This window comes from Lithobates pipiens, unplaced genomic scaffold, assembly GCF_037356315.1.
Source record: "Lithobates pipiens isolate NorthernLeopardFrog02 unplaced genomic scaffold, aLitPip1_a1.2 Scaffold_16, whole genome shotgun sequence".
In the NCBI taxonomy this organism is placed as follows: domain Eukaryota; kingdom Metazoa; phylum Chordata; class Amphibia; order Anura; family Ranidae; genus Lithobates; species Lithobates pipiens.
The window spans coordinates 363983145-364009515 of record NW_027507748.1 but is presented as its reverse complement, the minus strand read 5'-3'; the positions used below and the strand labels follow the sequence as shown (position 1 = coordinate 364009515).

At 44.7% G+C, this 26371-nt stretch overlaps 1 protein-coding gene across 1 annotated transcript in view; it reads left to right on the top strand.

The window, feature by feature from the left end:
* The window catches only part of ZBTB8OS (zinc finger and BTB domain containing 8 opposite strand), a 58332-nt gene that overhangs the window by 29814 nt on the left and 2147 nt on the right, over positions 1–26371 (top strand). The window contains exons 4-6 of the mRNA XM_077482020.1: positions 7276–7358; positions 7437–7489; positions 16365–16401. Coding sequence (XP_077338146.1) covers positions 7276–7358; positions 7437–7489; positions 16365–16401 — 173 coding nt within the window. The remainder of the gene's footprint in view (positions 1–7275; positions 7359–7436; positions 7490–16364; positions 16402–26371) is intronic.

Below are 26371 nucleotides of genomic sequence, written 5' to 3'. Positions count from 1 at the left end.
TATTGCTCACACATGCCATGGTTATATGTGGAATTGCACCCCAAAATATATTCCGCTACTTCTCCCGAGTACGGGGATACCACATGTGTGGGACTTTTTGGGAGTATAGTCGCGCACGGCATCCCGAAAACCAATCACCACCTTCAGGATTTCCAAGGGTGCAAATTTTTGATTTTACCCCTCACTACCTATCACAGTTTCGAAGGCCATAAAAAGCCAAAATAGCACAAAACCCCCCAAAATGACCCCATTTTGGAAAGTAGACACCCCAAGCTATTTACTGAGAGGCATGTTGAGTCCATGGAATATTTTATATTTTGCCACAAGTTGCGGGAATATTACAAACTTTTTTTTTTTTGCACAAAGTTGTCACTAAATGATATATTGCTCACACATGCTATGGGCATATGTGAAATGACACCCCAAAATACATTCTGCTGCTTCTCCTGAGTACAGGGATACCACATGTGTGGGACTTTTTGGGAGCCTAGCCGCGTACGCGACCCCGAAATCCAAGCACCGCCTTCAGGATTTCTAAGGGCATAATTTTTTTATTTTACTCCTCACTACCTATCACTACCTATCACAGTTTTGACGGCCATAAAATGCCAAGATGGCACAAAACCCCCCCAAATGACCCCATTTTGGAAAGTAGACACCCCAAGGAAACTGCTGATGGGTATGTTGAGCCCATTGAATATTTATTTTTTTTGTCCTAGGGGATTGAATAATGACTAAAAAAAAAAAAAAAAAAAAAATGTACAAAAAGTTGTCACTAAATGATATATTGCTCACACATGCCATGGTTATATGTGGAATTGCACCCCAAAATATATTCGGCTACTTCTCCCGAGTATGGGGATACCACATGTGTGGGACTTTTTGGGAGTCTAGTCGCGTACGGCACCCCGAAAACCAATCACCACCTTCAGGATTTCTAAGGGTGCAAAGGCCATAAAATGCCAAAATAGCACAAAATCCCCCCAAATTACCCCATTTTGGAAAGTAGACACCCCAAGCTATTTACTGAGAGTCATGTTGTCTGAACGAAAAAAAAGAGATTGATCGGTGGGTATGCCCACCATTAGATACCTCCCTTCATCCACCCACTTCTAATGATGGACATACATGCACCATTTATATATGCCGAAGCATGGGGGCATCCTCCCGCAAAAAAGTTATGCCGCGTACATACGTTCAAACTTTTCCATGGGCAAGCCCCCTGTCGGAATTTTGACCGTATGTACGCGGCATTAGGAGCAAAATCACTCCTCCACCCCTTATGCCCCCATGCTTCGGCATATATGCTCTTTTTTAACTGTGGTGGTGAAATCACCGCCTACAGCACTGGAGTCACGGCTTTATGTATCGTGGGAGCAAACGCTGTTGCTGTCAAGATAAATAAATCCGCGCTGCAGCTGAATGGCGTACCTGCTAAGCAAATTATGGTTAACGTTAAAACAAAGTAACATCCCAGTAAAACCTTACCATACCATACCTGCAAAGCAATTGCCAAAAAAAACAGTAAAAAATAAAACATTTTTTAACACAACCTGTGCCTAAAATATATATATGCCGAAGCATGGGGGCATCCTCCCGCAAAAAAGTTATGCTGCGTACATACGTTCAAACTTTTCCACGGGCAAGCCCTCCGTCGGAATTTTGACCGTATGTACGCGGCATTAGGAGCAAAATCGCTCCTCCACCCCTTATGCCCCCATGCTTCGGCATATATGCTCTTTTTTAACTGTGGTGGTGAAATCACCTCCTACAGCACTGGAGTCGCGGCTTTATGTATCGTGGGAGCAAACGCTGTTGCTGTCAAGATAAATAAATCCACGCTGCAGCTGAATGGCGTACCTGAAAACATGAAAAATGGTTAACAATAACACAGTAAACAGTAAAGTATAAAAAATTTGAGAGAAGAGAGAGAGAGAGAGAGAGAACAATAAAACGACAACTATTTTTGGTTTTTATATTTTATATTTTTTTTGGTTTTTTTATTTTACTTTTTTTTTTTTTTTTTTTTATACACTTTTTTTTGAACTGTAAACTGTAACTGTAACGGTTCGGGTCTCTCAAAATGCGATGGCATCTTGGGAGACCCTGTGTTAGTGTGCCTAGCCTGTGAAATGCTGTACCCTACGCTAATACTTCACTCGTTCATGGTAGCGTTCAAAACACTCACCCTGACAAAGACCAGGCTGGCCAGGACAGCGTGGACAATAAGAACGGGTGTCACGCCTATATCCGCGCTTGCTACAGACACGACATCTTTTTTGGGGGGCTCGTTGGGTAGGGGTACTCGGGAGGACATAAGAATAATGCCTCTCATACAGCCGGCTTACTGCATTTGGTTGGGAATGGTGAGGTACAGAACCGTCTGGAAACAGAAGCTCTGTGACAACCTCTCTTTGGAAGAAAAGAAAGGTTAATGTTCCGCCTGAAGCTTTGTATAGCACAAAAGCATTCAGCAAAGCCAATTGAAATAAGTAAGCAGACACTTTTTTGTACCAGCGTCTGGTCTTACGGGAAGTTAGATACGGCGCTAACATCTGGTCATTGAGGTCCACCCCTCCCATATTTTTGTTATATTCGTGGACACAGAGGGGTTTCTCCACAATACCAGTCGCCGTAGAAATTTGGACCGTCGTGTCTGCATGAAGGGAGGTAAGAACGAAAACATTCTTATTATGCCTCCACTTCATAGCGAGCAAATTATTACACCGATAGCAGGCTCTCTCCCCCAGCCTAAGACGGGAATCTACAAGCCGCTGGGGAAAGCCCCGGCGATTAGGTCGCACGGTGCCACATGCTCCAATCTGATTATCAAATAAATGACTAAACAGTGGCACGCTGGTGTAATAGTTGTCCACGTACAAGTGGTACCCCTTTCCGAATAAGGGTGACACCAATTTCCACACTATCTTGCCAGCGCTTCCTATGTAATCAGGGCAGTTCTCCGGCTCTACGTAACTATCTTTACCCTCATAAACCATAAAGCTCCATGCATAGCCTGTGGCCCTGTCACAGCACTTATAGAGCTTGACCCCGTACCTGGTACGCTTGTTGGGAATGTACTGTTTGAATGACAAGCGACCAGTAAACTTAACCAGGGACTCATCAACGCAGACAACTTTTTGGGGAATAAACAAGTCTGCAAAACGTTGGTTGAAGTGGTTTATGAGGGGCCGAATTTTGTAGAGCCGATCGTATTCAGGGTCTCCACGTGGACGACAAAGTTCATTGTCACTGAAGTGCAAGAACCGCAAGATCTGCTCGTATCGTGCCCTGGGCATGGAGTTAGAGAACAGGGGCATGTGGTCAGCCGGATGCGTGGACCAATAAGCCCGCATCCGCATAAATTTGTGTGTGCCCATGTTGAGGGAAAGGCCCAAAAACGTCTTAAATTCGGAAACCGTAACTGGTTTCCAATCTCTGGCAAGAGACGGCAACTGGGGATTAGCGGCGATGCGTTGACCAGCATATAAATTGGTTTGGTCCACAATAGATCTATAGAGATCTTCCGTGAGATACAGAGAATAAAAATCGAGTGGCGTAAAATCATCTGTATCCACCTGAATACCGGGTTGGGCAGTGAATGGGGGAAGTACGGGTTCTGCAGAAGTGGTGGGCACCCAATTGGGATAGGCGAATTCTGCAGGAAGGGCACTATGGGTACGACGGGCCTGTCTTTGTCTTCTTCTTCTTGGTGGCAGCGGGACACTACTTGTGCTTGCCACCTCGCCAGCTTGAACTGCACTTATGGGACTCGCCACGTCACCACGTGATACTGCAGTGCTGGATGTACGCCCAGGGTGTACTAGGCCGCTGGTGCTTGCCAGTTCACCAAAAGGATGAGCGGCGCTAGTACTGGCTCTATACTCCATACGAGGGACTTCCGGTTCCTGCACCTCAACAACATCAGAAAATCGGGGTCGGGTACGCCTGACAATAGCAGGGACCTCTTCTTCGTCGTCAGAGCTATCTGACATGGAGGCGCTGTCCTCTACAGGTTCGTATTCTGAGCCTGATTCTGACAGATCAGTGTCTTCCTCTTCACTATCTGTCATGCTCAGAAACGTGTAGGCCTCTTCACTAGTGTACCTTCGCTTTGCCATTTTGGGCTCTAAATTTAGGGGTACAGTAGTGAGACTCACAGGTAAAAAAGCACCTAGCCTGTCAGCGACTGTATAAAACGCTACCAAAAAAAACTGTTAGCGATCGCAGGGATCAGGCCTGACTCTGCGAACGCTGCAGTTATGTGTGTTGTGTTTTGTAAGTGACAGTGATCGATCGATACTGCACTTGGGTGGGCTGGGCTGGGCTGGGCTGGGCAGAGGGGCAAAACGCAGGTGCTAGCAGGTATCTGGGCTGATCCTGCTAACAATGCGTTTTTTTAGAACCCTAAATTGCTGGGCACGCTAGTATAGATCTGATCAGATCAGATATTGATCTGTTCGGATACTATACCACTAAGGGAGGTGTATGCTTTGCGCGTGGGTGTTAGCGGTGCTGGCACTAACCTAGCACTGCCTGGGGCGACGCAGACCCTTTCTGACCCTAAAACCAAATTTATATCACCCGCCGGGTGATCAGGGGGTTAAACCTTTATTAGGTAATAAATGGCGGGTGCCCTGATGCTATAAAAAGCGAACTACCAAACCAGCGTCACCCGTAACACTTATACGGTGATCACTGGTGAAAGGGTTAACTAAGGGCAATCAGGGGTTAAAACCTTTATTGGGTATTTATATGGGGGTACCTGAAGCTTTATAAAAAGCTGACGGGGAACCTAAATAACTAAATAACTAACTGGCTAACCAGCGTCACCAGTGACACTTATGCAGCGATCGCTGGTGAAAGGGTTAACTCTAGGGGCAATCAAAGGGTTAAAACCTTTATTAGGTTATATATCGGGGTACCTAACGGTATAAAAACCTGGCGTTGAACCTAAAAAAAAACTAGCTTCCTAGCGGGACCAGTGACACTATTGCAGCGATCAGAAAAACGATCGCTTAGTGACACTGGTAAAAGAGGGTGAAAGGGTTAACTGGGAGGGCAATCAAAGGGTTAAACCTTTATTAGGGGGGGGTAGGGGGCTACCCTGGACCTAAAGGGGCCTAACACTAGCTGCCCTGACACTTTTTACAGTCACAACTGACACTAAATGTAGTGATCAATAAATAAATGAACACTGCATTAGTGACACTGTGACTGGGGGGGGGCGGGGGGCCGATCGGGGGGGTGATCGGGGGGTGACTGGGGTGAAATGTGTGCCTGTGTGTACCTATGTGTCAGTGGACTGTTGGTGCACTTACTTGCGTCTTCACTCCTCGCTGTCCGGTTCAAAAAGACCGCCACGAGGAGTGTGACATCACTTCCTCCTCCTGTGTTTACATTTTCACAGGGGAGGAAGTTCGTCACTGGCCAGGAGCGATCGAGAGGGGATGGGCGGAAACCAACGGCCATCCCCTCATCGCCGATCGCTCCGGCACCGAAAGGGACCGCCGTATCTAGCGGGAGGGGGTCCGATCGGACCCCCCACCCGCTAGAAGGCAATCACGTACATTTACGTGATTCTGCCTGCCTGTGCCATTGTGTTGACGTACATTGGCAATACGGCGGTCCCGAAGTGGTTAAAAAAGGCCGATTATATCTTCAGTGCAACTTGCAAAAGACTTCTTCTGTAATAGAAGTCAATGGAAGTTGCCTGAAGTCTTCAGTGGGACATTTTGTCTCCTCTCTAGGCAGTCTGCCAAGAAAAGAGATACAATGTTTATAGTTATCAATGATCTGAACTGTGTGTGTAGAGTTCTCAGTTTAACCATTTAGAGACTAAATCTTTTCTGACACTTGATACTTACAAGTAAAAATCCTGTATTTTCTGCTAGAAAAATTATATATATTTTTTTAGCAGAGACCCTAGGGAATGAAATGGCGGTTGTTGTAATATTTTATGTCACACGTATTTGCGCAGAGGTCTTTCAAACGCAATTTTTTTTGGAAAAAATACACTAATGATTTAAAAAAAAAAAAAAAACTAAAAAGGTAAAGTTAGCCCATTTTTTTTTTATTTCATCCAAAAGTTTTGATTACCTGTTTTTGTGTATTAAAAAAAATAAAAAAAATAAATAAATATATATATATATATATATATATATATATAATTTTTTTTATCTAAATTATACATACAAGTGAACTGACTGGGGGTTTGTTTTGTTTAATAAATGTTTAAATGTAAGAAATTTTCTGTATCACTTATTACTTAAGGCTGCTTTCACACTGGAGTGGGCAGGCGTTGATGGTAAAATGCTGCTAGTTTTAGTGGTGCTATTCGGCTGCTAGCGGGGCACTTATAATCCATCTAGCAGCCGAGGAAGGGGTTAAATGTGCCCATTAAGTGCTGTTGCCATATCGCATTGCAGGCGATTCGGCAGTGGTGGCCATTCATTTCAATGGGCAGGAGTGGTGGGGGAGGGGTATACACCACTCCAAAGGTGCTGCTTGCAGGACTTTTTTTTTAAGGTCCTGCCAGCGCATCTCCTCAATGCAAAAAACACTCGGGCTTCCACACAGACTGCAGGGGAGGCGTTTTGCAGGCACTTTACAGGTGATAATTTTTAGCCCAGTGTGAAAGGTGTCTAACAAAAAATAAAAATAAAAAATCGGCATCTTATATCGGCCGCCGCGATTTCTAAATATTGCCATCAGCCAGAGATAAACCCATATCGGTCGACCACTAATCTTGTGTCTTGTTGCTGTGCTCAATCTTGCCATGGTGTATGACCTGTGACCCGAAGCTGTCTTCCCCAACCTCCCCTTAGTAGCAGAGTTTGGCTGTTCCTCACCCAGTTTTAAGCCTCCTACACAACTGTTTGTTTCCAGTAATGACTGTGTTTAAATCTACATATGAAATTGATGATCATTAGCACCTGCTTGGTATAATTTTGGTTAATCATACACCTGACTCTAAGCCTACAAAATTCCTGACTTCGTGCAAATGTACGAATTAATGCTGGTTTCAAGCCAATTGGTATTCACACTGAATATTTATTTGATCTAGATTTTTCTCCTGTTTGCTCAATTTGCATTTTGTAAATTGATAAAAATTTACAATTAAATCATATATTTCTGGAAGCATTCTTACTTTACAGCATTTCTTCACACATGCCTAAAACTTGTGCACATTACTGTACATCCAAAATTTTCTGTGCGGAAATTGGGTTTGCTAAGCCATACAAAAACCTTGTTTGACTCTATATTCTTTCTTAGGGGGAGACCTGCTTTCACTTCTTTACAATTTCCTGGATGCGTGGCTATATAAATTTAGTGCCGACCAGTACTTTGTTCCTCGGGTGAGATATTTCTTCATGCTGTAAAAGCCATAATGATATTCTGCATTCTGAAAATTAATAGTTTTCTTCTTTATACAGGAGGTAAAGGTGCTGCACATAGATCGTATGAGTTGTAAAATCCGTTCTATTGGGTAAGGTGTTGTGTGGTGTTTTTTTTTTCTTCCCTCCAACAAACAAATATTAACAGTTGCTAAGACTTGGCTATTTGGCAGGTCAAGAAATGTATTCAGCTTTGCCAGTATATGAGGACTCCAGGAAGGAGTTTTTTGAAAATGTATGTTTATTTGCATTTTTTAACACATACAGTACATACATAATACCCAACATCCCCCCCCCCCCCCTCCCATCCCCATGCAGCGTTCCAACAATTACAGGAACATAGATTATGCTCATAACGTTTCCCCAATAATGAATTAATCTACCCTCAAAGTCATTTGTGCACCCAATCCACACACAGGTAAGTAATGATACATTCAACATTACATAATCGAATCATCCCAGACCTAGGACGGCCTGTAACAAGGCACCCCCTCCCTATGGGGAGCTAGATCAGTGCATCCCTAGCGTCTAGCCAACATTGCCAGATTTTTTTCAAATTTTTTTAGGAAACCCCCTACTTGGGTATGTTGCTTTGTAAAATGGTAGCGCTTTATTAAGTCCTTCCAGAAGGACATCGTGGGTGGCTCAGGTTTCTTCCAGCACAATAAAATAGCCTTTCGTGCGTAAAAAAAAAAAAAAAAAAAGGGAGATGGTAATCGTGGTTCTTTGTGCCCTACGAGGCACCAATTCCTCCACCAGTCCCAGCAAACAAACCGAGACTGTCACAGGAATTGGAACCAAAATTATATTCTGTATAGTGAGTGTTACCCCCCTTCCAGAAATTCTGTATCGGCTGGCACTGCAAGAATATATGATTAAAATCAGCATGGTTAGCAGTGTAGCGCCAGCATTCTGCTGTACCAGTACCATAAATATCAGCTATCCTCGCTGGGGTATAGTATACTCCTGTGAAGTATTTTGAATTGAATGAGCTTATCTCTGGCCGACACAAGAGTCCGGAACGGCTGATCCCACATATCGTCCCACCCAAAATCTGTGCACTCCATTCATCTTTGCACTTGGTAAGCCTTTTTTTTCGGCCTTTCCACAAATAATTCTTTGTAGACTGCTGATAATGGCTTTAGCAAGTCTTCCCCCACCCAGCATATTCTCCAATGGGGAGGCACCTAGTTTAATTGTATCAGAGCTAAACTGCATCAAGAACGCGTGTCTCAGCTGGATGTATCGGAATAAATCCCAGTTGGGGAGATTGTATTTGTCCTTCAGTTGGTCAAAGGTAAGTAGTTTGGTTCCCCCCTACTATATGTTTTAGTTGTTTTGTGCCGACCCTGGCCCAAATTATTAGATCTGGGATTTCACCAAAGTGGGGTAACCTAGGGTTGAGCCAGAGGGGAGTCTTCTGTGACCAACCCCCTTCTGCAGATTTCATCAATATCTGTGCCCTGTCCCATGCGCGAATGGTGACACGCATTAAGCCAGTCAAAGATTGAGAAGCCTGAGGTCCCCTATGCACCAGATAGAACAGACTCTCATATGATCCTAACAGGGCTGCCTCTAACACCGTTGCTGAATCCCCATCATCCCATGTTATCCACCGTCTAGCGACCACCATTTGTCCCGCTATAAAATATTTAAATAGGTTAGGGAGCACCAGACCACCCTGACTCAAGGGCTCCTTCTGGGTGCGCAGGCTGATTCTATGGTGTGAGGTAGACCATAAGAAGAAGTTAAATAGGCTGTTCACTCTTTTGAAAAAAGAACAAGGGATCCATATTGGTGTATTCCGCAAAAAATATAAGAAGACTGGTAGAATCTTAATTTTAAGAAGACTTGCTCTACTAATTGGTGACAATGAAGTCTCCAAGAGTCTAGGTGTATCTTGACCTTGTTTAATAAAGGGAGTAAGTTCAAGGATATGAAATGTCCTACTCTGGGCGACATCCTGACGCCCAGATATTTGAATTCTGAGACCCAGGCAATGGGAACCCTTTTGGTCGCAACAGCCTGGGCACCGGCGTCTATAGGTATCACGTTGGATTTCTCCCAATTCACTCTAAGTCCTGAAAAGTTAGAAAATGTATCCAATATGCCTAATGCCCCGTACACACGAGCGGACTTTTCAACATCCAAACTCCGACGGACTGAGTCCGTCAGACTATTCGATCGTGTGTGGGCTGCAACGGACTTTTGATTCGCCAAAGTCTGACGGACTTTAGAAATAAAGCATGCTTCAAATTTTCCCGACGGAACTCCGCCGGACCCGGTCCCCTTCGAAAAATACGCTCGTGTGTATGCTACTCCGACGGACTAAAACCGACGCTAGGGCAGCTATTGGCTACTGGCTATGAACTTCCTTATTCGAATCCAGTCGTACGTCATCACGTTCGACTCCGTCAGAGTTTGGTGTGATGGTGTGTGTCCAAGTCCGTTCGGTCGAAAACTCCGCCAGAACTCCGTCGGAACTCCGGCGGAACTCCTTTGGAGGTCTGTCGGACATAAGTCCTCTCGTGTGTACGCGGCATAATACTGCCTCCAATGATGGTCCTGCGTCTTGTAGAAAGAGGAGCATGTCGTCAGGATAAAGTGCAATGCACTCTCGAATACCACCCACCTCTAGGGCCCGTACATCAGTCGACTTTCGCAAAGCCAGAGCCAAAGGTTCTATTGCTATAGCAAACAGGGACGGTGATACCGGACACCCCTGACGTGTGCCTCTACCCACCGCGAACTGAGAGGAAACCGTGGTGCGCAACTTAATGGTTGCTCGGGGTTGGCTATATAACAGCGATATCCATGTCATGAAGACCTCCCCAAACCCCATATGGTGTAATACTGTCAGCATATAGTTCCAGTCAACCGAATCAAAGGCTTTTGCCATGTCTAGTGATACCACCACCCTAGTCCCGGGGTTCACATGGTCAATTTGCATGTGCGCAAACAGTCTCCTAAGGTTTGTATCTAGATTTTTGAGGAATGAAACCTGTCTGATCTATATCCACTAAAGTCGCAATAACTTGGGAGAGCCTTGTGGCCAGAATCTTGGTTAAAATTTTGAGGTCTTGATTTAAAAGTGCAATGGGCCTGTATGAAGAACAGCTCAGTGGATCTTTGCCAGGTTTAGGCAGAAGAATCATCTGGGCTTCTAACAAGGAATCAGGAAGACATTTATGTTTCAAGCAATAATGGAACGATGCTCGTAGTCGGGGAACCAAATCCTCCAGATGTAGCCTGTACCATTCTATACAGAAGCCGTCTGGGCCTGGTGACTTGTGGGGCGGGAACGATCCGATAGCCGCCTCAAATTTCTTTTCCGTTATTGCGGCCTCCAAAGTATCCCTGTCTGACTTTGACAAGACCGGGACACCTAGAGACCCCAACAATATTTCTAAATCTTTAGGATCATAGACCGGAATAGGTGCATACAACGCCTTGTAATACTCCACAAACGTATCCATAACCTCCGCAGGGGTAGTGAGTATGTCCCGTCGATCATTTTTAATGCAGGATATATTCGTCTGTATTCTCTGATCTGCAACCAGCATTGCTAGCAATTTGCCATTTTTGTCCCCTTGTTCAAAAATGGACTGAGCACTCTTCGGTTTAGATGTATGTGTCAACTCAGTAAAGTGTAGTGCTAGAGTACGTCGTGCCTCCAACAAGTCTGCATATGTCACATTAGACTGATCAGTGGCATGAGCAAGCTCACATGTCCTCTCTCTGTCCTGTAACTCCTGTGCCTTCCTGTTATGTGTCTTATGTGCCTGTTTAATGGCTGAGATGCAGTGTCCCTGCATGCAAGCTTTAAACGCATCCCATACCGTGGGCAAATCCGACGAATCTAGGTTATCCATCCAGAAGCCCCTAAAATGCGGTGCCACCTGGGAGGACACCACCTCAACCTCCCACCAACTGGGATTTAACCTCCACACCCCCCCAAACCGATGGCTCCAGATCTGGTAAAACAGTTGAAGAAATAAGAAGAAAAAAATAAAAGGAGAACAAAACAAAGTCAGCTTCAGCCCAAGGTTTGCGGCTCATTACTCACAAACCGTTAATCCAGTCGTTGGCCTCCAGAGGTGTAGCAAAGAATCGCACGGTACCTTTATAGGGGATCCTCCATCTGCTTGGGTAGAGCATACTGTATTTGATATCTTTATCCCTCAACGAGTGGCGCACCTCATTAAACGATCTGCGGTGTTTCTGTACCTCAGCCGAGAAATCCAGAAAAAACATTACTTTGGTGTTTTTCCTACGGTAATTCTGAATGTTTCCGGGCCTTGGCTAGGATCATCTCTGTCTCGGTAGTTTAAAAACCGGACTAAGAAAGGCCGCGGAGGGGTCCCCTCCGGGCGGCGGCCTGTAGGAACTCTATGAGCCCTTTCAACCACATAGGTGGGTGGCATTTTGGGTAAGTTCAGCAACTCTTTAAACAGGGATTCGGCAAAAATAGCAGGTCGTGAGCCCTCCACACCCTCAGGCAGACCTACCACACGTATATTATTGCGTCTTTGTCTGTTCTAAGCGTCATCGACTTTATGGACCAGCGTGTTCACCAGGGACTGCAATTCAGTGATCTGTGAGGATTGAATGCCTTGCCTGTCCTCCACATTGCGGCCCTCCGCTTCCGTGAGTCTCCCCCTGAACTTCTCCAAATCGTGGCGGATGAGGGTGCATTCAGATGCAAGATGTTCCACTTTCACCATTAGCATGGACTTGAACCCTTCAATCGCCGCCAGGATGGGCTTTGTTATGGCCTCTGGGGATGCCTCCAACAGTTCAGGGGACAGCGGAGCGGCAATCTCCTCAGCAGGAGATGCCATAGCTAAAGGGGAATTTGCTGGGCTCCCCCTCTCCCTCCACGCTGTGCTCCGAAAGCAGAGCCTAAGATGGCGCCCGGAGAGCCGACGGTCCGCCCCTTACCCTGCTGCCTCTGAGACTTCGGGACGCCGTGTGTCTTCCCCCGACCTTTTGCGGACATGATTCCTGCTGCAGAGGGAACCAGGATGACGTGGGAAGCCGCTGTATGTCCTTTCGGCGGTGGTAGAGCGGTGTATCAGGAGAAATTGGATGGATGTGCACGGAGCTCAGCAGGCACACGTCCTCTCCTTCTCACATCCCCCGAGGAAGGAGTTAAAAGAGCTATGCCAATCAGTAAGTTTGCAAAAATAAAATATTGCCTTTTTTTGTTGATGGAGACCCTTACTAGGATTATTAGTGATTCTGCCATTTTCAGATTTCGTTTCTTTTTTTTTGTGTTCAAACTGTTTTTATTAGAACAAAAAGCAAAAATTTACCGGTAAAGTACTATTACAGGAAAATGTTAGGTATAGATGACAATTTTACCAGAAAAATTATATTTTCAGACATCCCTTGTACCGTAATTGGCGTGGTGAGACACATATTAACACTTACAACAGTTAAATAGTCTGAGTGTATATGGTATTTAATTTTCCTCAGTACAGAAGTTTAATAGGGTAGTAACATTGTTGGAGGGTAAGACTCTAGTCAAGCAACTGTGATCCTATCAGCCAAGGGTTTCTGGAGTTTGCAGCCACCTATCCCAGATTTCCCCATACTTGGCTGGGCAGCCTCTGTGTATATAGATGAGCTTCTTATATCTTAGACTGTTTTTCACTTCTATTAACCAAGTGCTGAACTCGGGTGGATTGGTCCTCATCCATTACCTTGCTATAAAACCTTTCTTGCAGAGAAGAGTGTTTCATTCAAAAATATTTTAGTAAATTTATTCATATCTGGTTCTGCGTAAATTCCCAAGAGGCATGGCTTGGGATGCAAAGTAAGGGGAGAACCCATTGTGCCATGGAGAAACTGTACAATCTGTGTCCAGAAGCCGTGGATCCTGGGGCAACGCCAAAGTAAATGATAAAATGTTCCCATTGCCTGGTTGCACATTACGCAGTTGGTCCCTTTTTTATATCTGGATACTGTAATTGGGGTAAGGTATGATCTATGGATTATGTAAATCTGCGTAAGATGGTCAGAGTTTGGGAGACACCAATTTGCAGGTGTCAAGAGCATCACTCCAGTCCTGGTCCTCTATAGCCCCCACTTCCCCCTCCCATTTAGCTTTTAATGCATAGGCTGATCTAGAAGAGGAGGGCAGCAACATACTATAAAAAGTTGAAATCAGTTTTTTGGGGTCTGTCTACATATCACCCCCATAAAAAGATTGGTTTCCAGTTGAGGGATATGGGTTGGGTATTGCAGACCGAATTTGTAGATGTCTAAAAAAACATGCGGGTGGATGAACCGTACTCAGCCTGCAGCCTGTTGAATACTTTCAGTCTTCCATTTGAGGTTAGGTGGAATAAGTAAAAAAACTGTTTGGGATCTCCATAGTTCAGAGTCTGGGATGGAACAAAACTGCAGAAGGGCTGCATTGTGCCACAACGGGGTGTATTCGTGTAATCGGATTTAATTTCTGCTAGTCATTTGCAGACAGAAGAATGCAAATGGAGTTAAATCAAAATAAGCATCCCAGGTAATGCTTGTGATGCCCATGCTGTCATACCCAATCTCCTGTAGTGATGGTAAGGGGATCAAGTAAACCTAAGAAGGATGCAAACTGCATATAACAGAACTTCTTTCTATAGTTTTACTTCTCCTCTCAGACTTTTTGTGTTAACCATGTTGCTCTTTGCAGGGACATTTTAGAATAAAGCAGTAATGACAAAATGCTAAACGTAATTTTGAGACTTGCCACGTAGCGCTCGACCGATATATCGGCCGATATTTGGCGGTTTTTAATTGGCATCAGCCGATTGTGCTGATGATAAAAAGGCCGATTATATCTTCAGCGCGACTTGCAAATGACTTCTGTAATAGAAGTCAATGCAAGTTGCCTGAGTCTTCAGTGAAGACTTTCCTCCTCTCTGGGCAGTCTGCCAAGAAAAGAGCAAAGAGACACAATGTTTACACTTATGAATGAACTGAACTCTGTGTGTAGGAGTTCTCAGTTTAACCATTTAAAGACTAAATCTTTTCTGACACTTGTTGCTCACAAGTAAAAATCCTGTATTTTCTGCTAGAAAATCACTTGGAACCCCCAAAAAATTATATATATTTTTTTAGCAGAGATCCTAGGGAATAAAATAGTGGTTGTTTCAATATTTTATGTCACGCGGCATTTGCGCAGGTCTTTCAAACGCTTTTTTTTTTCTTTTAAAAAGACACTAATGATTTAAAAAAAAATAAAAAAGAAAACAGTAAAGTTTGCCCTTTTTATTTATTTATTTTATTTACTTTCGTTCAAAAGTTTGGATTTACCTCTTTTTGTGTATTTAATATATTGTTGTGTTTGTTTTTTATCTAAATTATACATACAAGTGAACGGATTGGAGGCTTGTTTTGTTTAATAAATGTTTAAATGTAAGAAATTTGCTGTATCACTTATTACTTAAGGCTGCTTTCACGCTGGAGCGGGCAGGCATTGACGGTAAAATGCTGCTAGTTTTAGCGGTGCTTTACCGTCATTTTAGAGGCGCTATTCAGCTGCTAGCGGGGCACTTATAACCCAGCTAGTGGCCGAGGAAGAGGTTAAATGCGCCCTTGAAGCGCCGCTGCCAAATCGCATTGCATGCGCTTCGGCAGTGGTGCCCATTAATTTCAATGGGCAGGAGTGGTGGAGGAGCGGTATACACCACTCCAAACATGCTGCTTGCAGGACTTTTTTTTTAACGTCCTGCCAGCGCATCGCCTCAGTGTGAAAGCACTCGGGCTTTCACACAGACTGCAGGGGAGCCGTTTTGCAGGCACTTTACAGGCGCTATTTTTAGCCCAAACGCGCCTGAAAAATTACCCAGTGTGAAAGGTGTCTGTTAGATTAATTTTATGAGATGAAGGGGGAGGGGGGGTGGAGGAAAAATAATCGGCCAAACATATTGGCCCAAAAAAAATTGGCATTATATATTGGCTATCTGCATCGGCCAGAGAAAAACCCATATCAGTCGACCTCTACTACTACACTGATGTTGACATGTTAAAATATTTCTTCCTATGGAAATGGATTAATATCTATAGATATTTATACTGTAGCAGTAAGGCTCGTGTTACCTTGTAGCAGCTATAGAATAGGTGTGAATCCACACTAGAACAGACAGCTGTTGAATTGCTTACTGATCTGGACACTGCACAGCTGCACTGTCAATATGTTGAAAGAGATTAAAGGGCAGAGCTAGATGGCAGATTATTAATTTATTAATATTCGCTTGGTTTGTTAGGACCAATACATATCTATGCAAGCACATGGTAACACACACTCAGGTGTGAATGGGTCCTTGAATATCCCTCTTTTAAATACAATTAAACTGCAGCTAGAGAGTAATGCAATTTCTACTTGAAATCCATTTTCATGCACTGAAATTCATGGAGTGCCAGACTATATAGCAAGAGATGCCATTCAAACAAACCGTGCCGCCACTGGGACTTGGTCACAAGGGGTTTTTATTTTATTGGTGTGAACAGAACCTAAAGCCTAGTAAGTACACAGCTGAAAGTAGGGCAGCTCAATAGATACCTACCGAAATTTGGCCTGTGTGTACTGCAGTTTGTCCAAAGGAAGCTGGCCGTTCGGCCAGCTTCTGTCGAAGGGGCATGACCAAAAAAGGTCTGCTGATCGGCTCCCGATCATCGCTCTCAGCCAATGCCTGACCGCTGACCGGAATGTTCTGGCAGGGGGGTCATCCCCTTGTAAAAACACAATAAAACAGCAGGGGAGATTGCTGTACTAACATTGGATAGTTAATACAGCAGCTCTTCCTGAACTGTCACTTTTTTTTTTTTCTCTCAGCCCTGCTGGGTTAAATGAGGAAAAAAAACGACTAGTGTGTATTAGGCTTAACGCCAATCTGCTGCAAGTGAGCAATTAAAAATCAACAATTTTTGTTAAAAATGCTATTTGCTGTTTAATTTTTATTTTTTTCATAGGTGGGGAGAAGAGTTCAATTTATCCAAACACCCCCAGGTAAGTGTTCCTAATCTGGTTTATAGGACTGTAGCTTTATTTGGATGTAAGATAATACAGTCAGAGTGCCGTGAAGATATTCTGGCACACTCGTAACACTATTGCCTTTGCACCCAAATATTGCAAATAACAAACTTTCTTGAATGAAATGTTGATTTATATATAATGTGATACCAGATTGAGTTTAGATATTTTTTCAGAGGTATGCAAAAATAGATGCCCTCCTTTTCTCAGAAGCTAATAAACTTAAACTTATCTCCAGCCGAGAACTAGAGGCCCTTTTCCATACTGACCTATATTTTTTACGTAGGGCTCAACTGAGTACTTTCCAACGCTCATTACCCATGGACCATAGCCTTCATCAACTCACTCCACTCAAACAAATCTGTTCAGAGGCATCTCAACACCCTCGCTCATTTCTATGCTTTGCTGACAAAGCAGGGGGACGTGGCCAACTTGACCTTTTTACAGTGGGAAGATGACCTTCGAGTTACCTTCTCTCAAACTCAAAGAAAAAAATATATTTTTTGCACATAAAACTTCCCTGGCAAGCAGATATCAGGAGGGAGGTTATAAACTTCTCACCCAGTGGTACAGAACTCCTGCCAAGCTGCATAGGATACAGTGCCTTGAAAAAGTATTCATACCCCTAGAAATTTTCAACATTTTGCCATGTCGCAACCAAAAATGTAAATGTATTTTACTGGGATTTTATGTGATTGACCAACACAAAGTGGCACCTAATTGTGAAGTGGAAAGAAAAATGGTACTCAACATTTTTTTACAAATATCTGAAAAGTGTGGCGTGCATTTGTATTCAGCCCCCCTGAGCCAATACTTTGTAGAACCTCCTTGCTGCAATTACAGCTGCAAGTCTTTTTAGGGATGTCTCTACCAGCTTCGCACATCTAGAGAGTGACATTTTTGCCAATTCTTCTTTGTAAAATAGCTCAAGCTCTGTCAGATTGGATGGAGAGCCTCTGTGAACAGCAATTTTCTTTTTTTTTTTTTTTTTCAAATTCTTTATTTGTAAAGAAAAATAAAGTATCCATCAATATACAATATAACAAAGGCACCAAAGGTGCCATGGCACATCAAACATAGTTACAGTCAAGGTTAGTACAGTCAAATGTCGAGGTGCTTGGCTGCAAGTCAGCGCAGCATCACTGCCACGCAGACGAGCCTCCCATTCCAAAAAAATCAAGTGGTGATTCTGTACATTCTGCTCGTGTTGAGTTGCATGAGTGGACACTTCAAATTTTAGGATAGAAGGAAGCTAGATGGTATAAACGTAGGGTCACCCAGAAGGGTCCAGAGACGAGAAGTGAAGAGGGGAAAAGGGAGTAAAGAAAAAATAAGGGGGGGGGGACGAGGGTGATGGAACACGTAGATGCTACAGTATGAATGACTGGAGAACCTCAGTCCCCAGAGCAGCTTTCTAGAAGGGACTTCCCTTCATCCGAATACACGAACATGTTCCAGTATGCCCGTGTTTTCGTATATCGTTCTCTTCTGTTTTGTACAGTAAGTACCAGATCTTCCAGGGTATTGACACTCCTGACCTTATTGAGCCACGTGGCGATGGAAGGAGGATTGGGATCTTTCCAACACAGCACGACACAGGCTTTGGCAGTGTTAGTCGAGTGATGAAGGATTGATCTTTTGTATATCCGGATCGGCATCTGTGAGCAGTGGAGCAGGAAGAAGGCCGGATCCCTCGGGATTGGGAAGTCTGTGAATTGTTGGGAGAGTCTCGGTACCTCCGACCAGTACTGTTGAAGCTTTGAACAGGACAAGAAAACGTGAAGGAGAGTTCCCCTCTCATCTCCAGAAACGCTCCGAAGCTTACGGAAAATATTTACTCAAGAATGACGGGGTGAGATACCAGGGTGTCAGTATTTTATAGTTGGATTCCTGCGTACATGTGCAGATGAATATAAAAATGAAGAAAACCGCGCTAAAACACCGGTGGGGGTTGGAAATCAAAAAGGATAGTGGTAACAATGGCTACAGACAAATACTAATTGTATCACTAGGTTGCTGCCACCCACAAGGAGAGAAACTCCAATTGGGGTTTCCTCCAAAAAATAGAACAATATGGTAACCGGGGTAGTTGGCGCTACCTACAAATAAAACTCCTTACAAATAGAGTGAAGAAAAATCCTTCTGCCGGGATTCCTCAAATCCTATAAGATCCTAATTGTTTCCGACAGGATCAAGAAAAACGGCAACAGAAAACAGTTCCTACTAGAATCTATTACAATCATAAAGATAGTCTAATGTGTATCGGCCACACCCTGCAGAGTAAGGTCGGTATATATAAAAAAAATATATATAATCCCGAATAGATCATGTATTCATCCTAAAAAATATATATATAATAAAAAAATGGTATATACCAAAAAGTGCTGCTATTATGCGATTTTCCAAGTTACAAGCTACTCAAATGTCCCAAAAAACAGCAATATTTCTACTGGAAATTAGTTCCTGAGATTAACAGATAGATCCAATAAACGAAGGAGATGTGCAGATGAATGATTTCATTCAAAGGTGGATGATGTTTTGACGCTGGGCAGCCGTGAAGGTCCTATCAAGATCCCTTTCCCATTTGCCAAGACTTAGCATGATAAAGTTCTCTGGAGGGGATATAAGCAAGGCATACATCTTAGATGGTGCAAGGGAGAGGGTCCGTGTCTTCACAGTAAGATTCAAACAGAGTCCGCTGACTCCGAGAATTAATTGGGGGGGGGGGGGGGGGTTGAAAGAAATGCCAACGTTGAAGCGCCGGCCAGAAAGATAATCTAAACTGACCATCCGTTTGCATCAATTGCGAGATCATGGGCCAAGTGTTAGTCATTCGAAAATCGGAGACTTGAAAGCGGTTTCTCCCCTTGAGATTTAGAAACTACTTTGTTCTACACCGCTAGGTAATCTGGGGTTTGCCAATATGGGAAACGGCAGAGTGGGCAGAGGAAAGCTCCGGTTTCCTACGTGCCATTTGGCCTACTCGGAAAGTGGGTCCTATGGTGGTATGCTACTTGAGGGAAGCAGGTAGGGAGGTAAAGCACCATGGCGCCCTGTGCCCAACTTTGTCTGCACCAATCAATTACCATGCCAAGGTGAGCTGCTTGGTAATATTTTAAGCGGGTTTGGGACAGCTACCCCTCCATAGAGTTTAGGTAGCGTAGAAGGCGCCTACTGATCCTAGGCCGTTTGTCTGCCCAGATGAACTTGGTAAAGAGGGTATTGACTTGACGAAAGAAGGTCGAGGGGATGGCGATAGGTAAAGTCTGAAAGAGGTACAGAAACTTTGGCAAGATGTTCATTTTGATGATGTTACAGCTGCCAAACCAGGAATGTAGACCTCTATTCCATTTGTCTAATAAAGCACAGACCGCACTAAGCAGGGGTGGACAGTTCATCCCAAATGTATCCCCTAGGTTCAAACGGGGGGGTGTTATGAGTGCCCAAGTACTTCAGAGCCGAAGACGTCCCTTTGAAGTTGAGCTGTAGAGTACAACACAAGGGAGAGGACAGGGCGATTCCCATCACCTCGGATTTGGAGTAGTTAATTTTCATATTCGAGAGTACTCCGTAGTGGTCATTCTTTTAGGAGATTTGCTAGGGAGATAAGCATATTGGTCAAGGAGAAGAGGTTATCCGCATAAGCTGAGACTTTATAGGTGAGGTCGCCCACCTGAATGCCGGAAACATCTGGGTTTAATCTAACCCTGTTCAAGAATGGTTCCAATGAAAGGGCAAATAGTATGGGTGAGAGTGGGCATCCCTGTTGGGTGCCATTAGAAATGGGGGAACAGCTCTGAGAATACCCCATTTGCTTTGACCGCTGCTTGTGGAAAGGAGTATATGCTAGATATCCAACAAAGCATCTTCCCCGAAACCCCATATGTCTCAGGACCGCAAACATAAAGGCCCAATTCACCCTATCCAAAGGCCTTCTCTGCATCAGTACTGAATAATATGCAAGGTGAGCCCATTTGACTGGCGAAGTGGACTAGATTGAGTACTTTTTACCGTGTTGTTCCTGGCCTCGCAGACGAGGATGAGGCCCACTTGGTCCAGGTGAACCAATTGGGGTAACAAGGATTGAATCTGAGAGGCAAGTATCTTGATAAAGAGCTTCAGGTCCACATTAGGCAATTAAACCGGCCGATAGCTGCCACAGACAGAGGGATCTTTCCTTTTCTTTTGGGATAACTGAGACATGGGCCTCAGATGTCCAGGGGAACGAGGTAGTATGCCCTATGCCAATAAACACTCTTACCATGTGGTGACCTAAGAGGGGCAGAAGAGTCTTGTAGTACTGTATAGTGAACCCGTCTAGGCCTGGTGCCTTTCCTTGTTTGGCTGACTTCACTGCTTCTCTGGCTTTTCCACAGTGATCGGGGCTTCAAGCTCTCCACAAAACAAGGTTGGGATGCATGACAAGTATGCCAAAGAGAGGTAATATTCTATGGAGGAGGAAGGAGGAAGGGGTAGGAGGTTGTATAGGGAGGAATAGAATTCTTCAAGGGTATGGGCGATATTCTTGAGTAATGAGTCTTCGTCTGTCCGTACCCTTAATATACTGTACGAGATATAGGAAGCCTTACGTTTGTTTCTGAGGGCCTGTGCTAACCACTTGCCATATTTGTCACCTGATTCATACACTAATTTCTTGCAATACTGGAGTGCTGTCTTCGCCTTGTAACGAAGAAGGTCAGAGACCTGTTGACGAAGATGGGCAAGTCCGGTCCCTAAATATGGGATCAGTTTTTTTTTTTTTCTTTTATGCTGTAGCTCAAGAACCTAAATATCGGCTAACCGTTTTGTCATTTGTGCATCTTTCGCCTTTTTAACACAGGAACCGCGTTTGATCAGAATGCCCCATATGAACGCCTTATGAGCTTCCCAAACTATACCTTGATCACTCTCAGGGGGTGGCATTCGTGCACATAAGCTGTGAGTTCTTGAGCCACGTCCGTCAAAACCTCTGGTATCTGCACATTCAGACGCCATCTCCAATCCGGAATGGCGGTAGAAGCTGACAGGGAGAGACGCCTCATAATTGGTGTGTGATCAGACCAGTTTATATGACCGATAGGGACATCTAGAACAAGGGATAGTAGTTGGTGAGGGATCAGAAAGAGGTCAATCCTATAATATAACTGGTGAGGCTTGGAGAAGAGAGTAATCTCGTTCTCCAGCGTGGAAAATGCGCCAGGTGTCCACCAGCTGCAGCTTCTGTAGTTTTTGCCGTATACGGTTCCTGTAGCTGAGGGGAACAGAAGAAGTATCCACACTAGGGTCAAGAGGGACACCAATGAGGATCAGTTTACCTTCCACAAACTCCACTAGTTTTGAGAGGGTTTTACATAGAGATGAGTCTTGGGGAGTATTTGGTGCATAATTAGTAGTCAAAGTCAATTTGATGCTGCTGATGTGGCCTTTAAGGAAAAGATACTGGCCTGCTGTATCAAAGCAACTGGCGGAAATAGCCCAAGGGATACGAATAGAGATCAGGATCGAAACGCCCTTCTATTTCCTTTACCAATTTAGTAGCATGGTCTACACAAGGAAAGAATCTGTTTTGAAGCAAAGGAAGTCCCCCCATCCTAAAATGAGTTTCTTACAAACTCTACATCCTTGCTAGAGCATTTGAGATCATTAAGAAGCCTTCTCCGGAACATTGCGTCCTTAGTATTTAGGGAGAGAACATTCACAGCATCCATCATCTCTGGGGTTGCAGGGGGGGAGAAGGATGGGGTTTGGAGGGGGGAGAGGAAGGAGGTAGAAAGGGAAGGGAAAGAACAGGAAGGAGTAGTCGTGGTCCTAAAGAGGTACTACAAATGGCACTCACTTCAGAACGCTTAGGTTCGTGTAGGTGAAGGCCTATATGGGGAAGTGGGTGGAAACTGCCAAAGGACAGAGCCCATGCCATGGCCTTTCAGCATTGGTATAGACTAAAATTTATAGCAGCAAGAAACATTGTTCTAGTAGATAGCAACCCATAATATCGACTATGGATAATGCCCACTGGGGAAAGGATTAACAGTTCCCCGCCCACTAGACAAGAAGCCGTGTCAGGGCATGCGGAGAGACATGGCTTTAAACGCATCCGCCAACTCATCCAAGGGAAAGAGGTGCAACAGTTCCAAGATAATGCATCACCCTGCAGAGATGCAGTCCAAGGAAGTGAGATCACGAATCCCCCCCCCCCGCGTATGGCCTCTTCGCCCCCCAGTCCCCCCTTGCATGCCATAATCATCCAGCCGGGTTGGTGGAGCACTGCATGTTTCAGAGCTAACCAATGGCAGTGGGGGGTGGGAGGAGAGCTCAGAGTGAACCACTCACTGTGCCTGAAAGGAAAGAGATCCCTTCTCTAGCTGGAGCCACGGCAAACCACTGAAGCCCCAGGAGGGGGAGAGCCCTCTTGATACCCATGTGCTTCATAGTAACAAACATGCTAACCTTTGGGATTAATGAGATCCAATACGTAATCCAGACAGAATATCTGCAGTTTAAAGACTCTGTAGGAAACAACTGGTTGACGTCCCTTATAAAACATAGTTTGGACACACATCATGAGTTTAAGCATGTATATGAGAGACAAAATAGGCAGCATTAAACAAGACACTTGAGTGGGAGCAGAAGGAATTCTAAGGGCAGCAATGTCTGCAAAACGTGAGCCAAGTGGGGGGGGGGGGGCAGGCAAATGTCGTTCCAAGTGTGGGAAAAATTGAGGAGCAAAGCCCTCCAGAGCATTTCTGTTCAGTCCCACAGATGAGTAGTGGCAGCAACCCAAGTATAGCTAGTCCACAGTGGGGAGTGGACTGAGAAAATTCCAGGATCAAAGCCCATTCCAACAGCAGTTAAAGTATGGTGGTGAGTGCACTGGGCAGTGAAAAAGCTAGCAGGGGCAGACATCACTTATGGGTGCTCGGGGGGACAACATCTGGAACATATCAAGCAACAGTTAGATGAAGTCCAGGAGGGGATTAGGACTCGTCTCTGGGAAGAGAAGAGTTGCGAGACCGCGTTGCCCCCTGCTTGTACGGGGAGGGAGACTAGTCATCGCGGAGGAGGGAGCCGATCACGACGTGACAGTTGCAGCAGGGGTTGTAGCCCGTTCAGGACTGGGAAAGCCTCTGTCTCGAGAAATTCAAACAGGCCCGGCAGATCAGCAGGGTCTAGCAGAGCAAAGGAAGCTGGACCTTTCCTCGCTGTCGGCGACATATGGAACCCCCAGTGGTAGGTACAGCCCATCCGCCGCAATTTATCCAGGAAGGGGCGTAGCAGTGCCTTCCACTGGTCAGGTCAAGCAGGATCTTCATCGTAGCCCTGTCAATGTCGCCTACCTCCCATACTCTGCGTAGGAAGGGATCTTTATGGGAGTAGTGATGTAGATGACAAATAACATCTGTGGGTCTGTTCGCATCCGTGGAGCGAGGGCCCAGGGTACTGTGCACCCTGTCGAATTCTATGTCCTGGGGGGGTAAGTAAGGTAGCCAGTCGCCAACATATCTCGAGGACTGTGGCTTGTAGTGACTCCTGGCCTGTGGCTTCCAGGATACCACTCTTAGATTGTTGTGGCGGATCTGGTCCTCAAGTTCTTGCATATGGAGCTGCAGTGTGGTGACCTGTGAAGCCTGTGAGGACTGTTGGGACACACGGTGCGCAAGAGATGAGGACGTTTCGCCTGTGTAGACACGGTCAGAGAGCAGCTGCATGTCCCCTCTGACCGAATGAAGGTCTCTGTGGTGTGCCTCCTCCAGGCAGAGTACCAGAGCCTCCATACCTGACCACTTTGGCAGGGCCTGGAAGAAAGCCCTGAGATCCAGATCTCGCATTATTGAAAGCAGAGGGGCTGACTGTCCCGCAGCGGTTGGCGGAAGTTAGATCTTCGGGGAATCCTGTCAAGGAGTCTGATCCATAATGACAAACCGCATGTGAAGTGTGCAAAACGCATCTACCCAGCATTCTGATGCCTGTAATTTTGGGATGTCCAAATGAAGAGGATTTTGATCTACAGTGGTGTGCGCCCATTTTTTAAATTCAGGGAGTCTGATCCAGCCAGTGATGCCGGTGGGGCCGCCATAAGTAATCCTGGCCAAGACCCTCCACGTGTTGCCATGGTGCGGGAGATAGGTTAAAATGCTGAAGGAGGTGGAGGGAGCTCCGGTGAAACACGTCCTTACACCGCCATGTTCAGACCACACCCCCGGTTTTTTTTCAAGTGTTGCCACAGACTCTTATTTGGATCCAGGTCTGGACTCTGCTGGGCCATTCTAACACATAAGCTTTGATCTAAACCATTCCATTGTAGCTCTGGCTGTATGTTTAGGGTCGTTGTCCTACTGGAAGATGAACCTCTGCCTCAGTCTTAAGTCTTTTGTAGACTCAAACAGGTTTTCTTGTAAGATTGCCCTTTATTTGGCTCCGTCCATCTTCCCATCAACTCTGACAAGCTTCCCTACTCCCGCTGAAGAAAAGTATCCCCACAACTTGATGCTGCCACCACCATGTTCCACAGTGGGAAAGGTGTGTTCAGGTTGATGTGCAGTGCTAGTTTTCTGCCAAACATAGCGTTTTGCTTTTAGGCTAAAAAATTAAATTTTGGTCTCATCTGGCCAGAGCACCTTCTTCCACATGTTTGCTGTGTCCCCCACATGGCTTCTTGTAAACTGCAAATGGGACTTCTTATAGCTTTCTTTCAAAAATGGCTTTCTTCTTGCCACTCTTCCATGAAGGCCACATTTGTGCAGTGCACGACTAATAGTTGTCCTGTGGACAGATTCTCCCACCTGAGCTGTTTTTCTCTGCAGCTCCTCCAGAGTTACCATGGCCTCTTGGCTGCGTCTCTGATTAATGCTCTCTTTGCCTGGCCTGTCAGTTTGGGTTAACGGCCATGTCTTGGTTTGCAGTTGTGCCATACTCCTTTCCATTTTCAGATGATGGATTGAACTTTCCTCCGTGATATTTTTTTATAACCTAACACTGCTTTAAATTTCTCCACAACTTTTTCCCTGACCCGTCTGGTGTGTTCCTTAGTGAACAAACAGCATCATGAAGACCAATGTTCTCTAACACACCTCAGAGGGCTTCACAGAACAGCTGTATTTATACTGAGATAAAATTACACACTATTTACTAATTAGGTTACTTTTGATGGCCATTGGTTCCACTAGAATTTAGTTAGGAGTATTAGAGTAAAGGGGGATGAATACCAATGCACGCCACACTTTTCACATATTTATTTGTAAAAAATGTTGAAAACCATTTATCATTTTCCTTACACTTCACAATTATATGCCACTTTGTGTTGGTCTATCACATAAAATCCCAATAAAATACATTTACGTTTTTGGTTGTAACATGGCAAAATGTGGAAAATTTTCAAGGAGTACGAATACTTTTTCAAGACACTGTATATCCTCAGGTTTCAGATATGTGTTGGCGCTGTGGAAAATCTGTGGGAACCCTGTTGCATATCTTCGGGAAATTCCCAAAATGAAACAACTTTTGGACTGATGTAGAGTCCACGATTAAGACGCTGACAGGTGTCTCAATCCAGCAGCCTTTCTATTGAATGACACCCCTATGTCTAATAAAAAATGTAAGAACGCCCTACTCGGACATTTACTTACAGCAGCTAAAGCCTGTATCCCAGCTTTGTGGAAGAGTACCTGTCCTACTGTTGCCCATTGGTGTACCAGAATTACAGATTATGGAAAACCTTACCATGACTTTGAAAGAGCAGGAAAACAAGTATTGGAACATCTGGACTCCCTATCTTTATTATAGGGAGCAGACACCATTGGCCTCTCAGCTTAATGGAAGAAGAGGAGAAGATTAGGTTCTGTGGGGTGGTTTCTCCTTCTCTACCCCCTCCCCCTTTTTTTTTCTAACTTATTTTATGCTGTTCTTTCATCCCTCTTCTGCACTTTACATACTCATGTTCGGTCTTTTC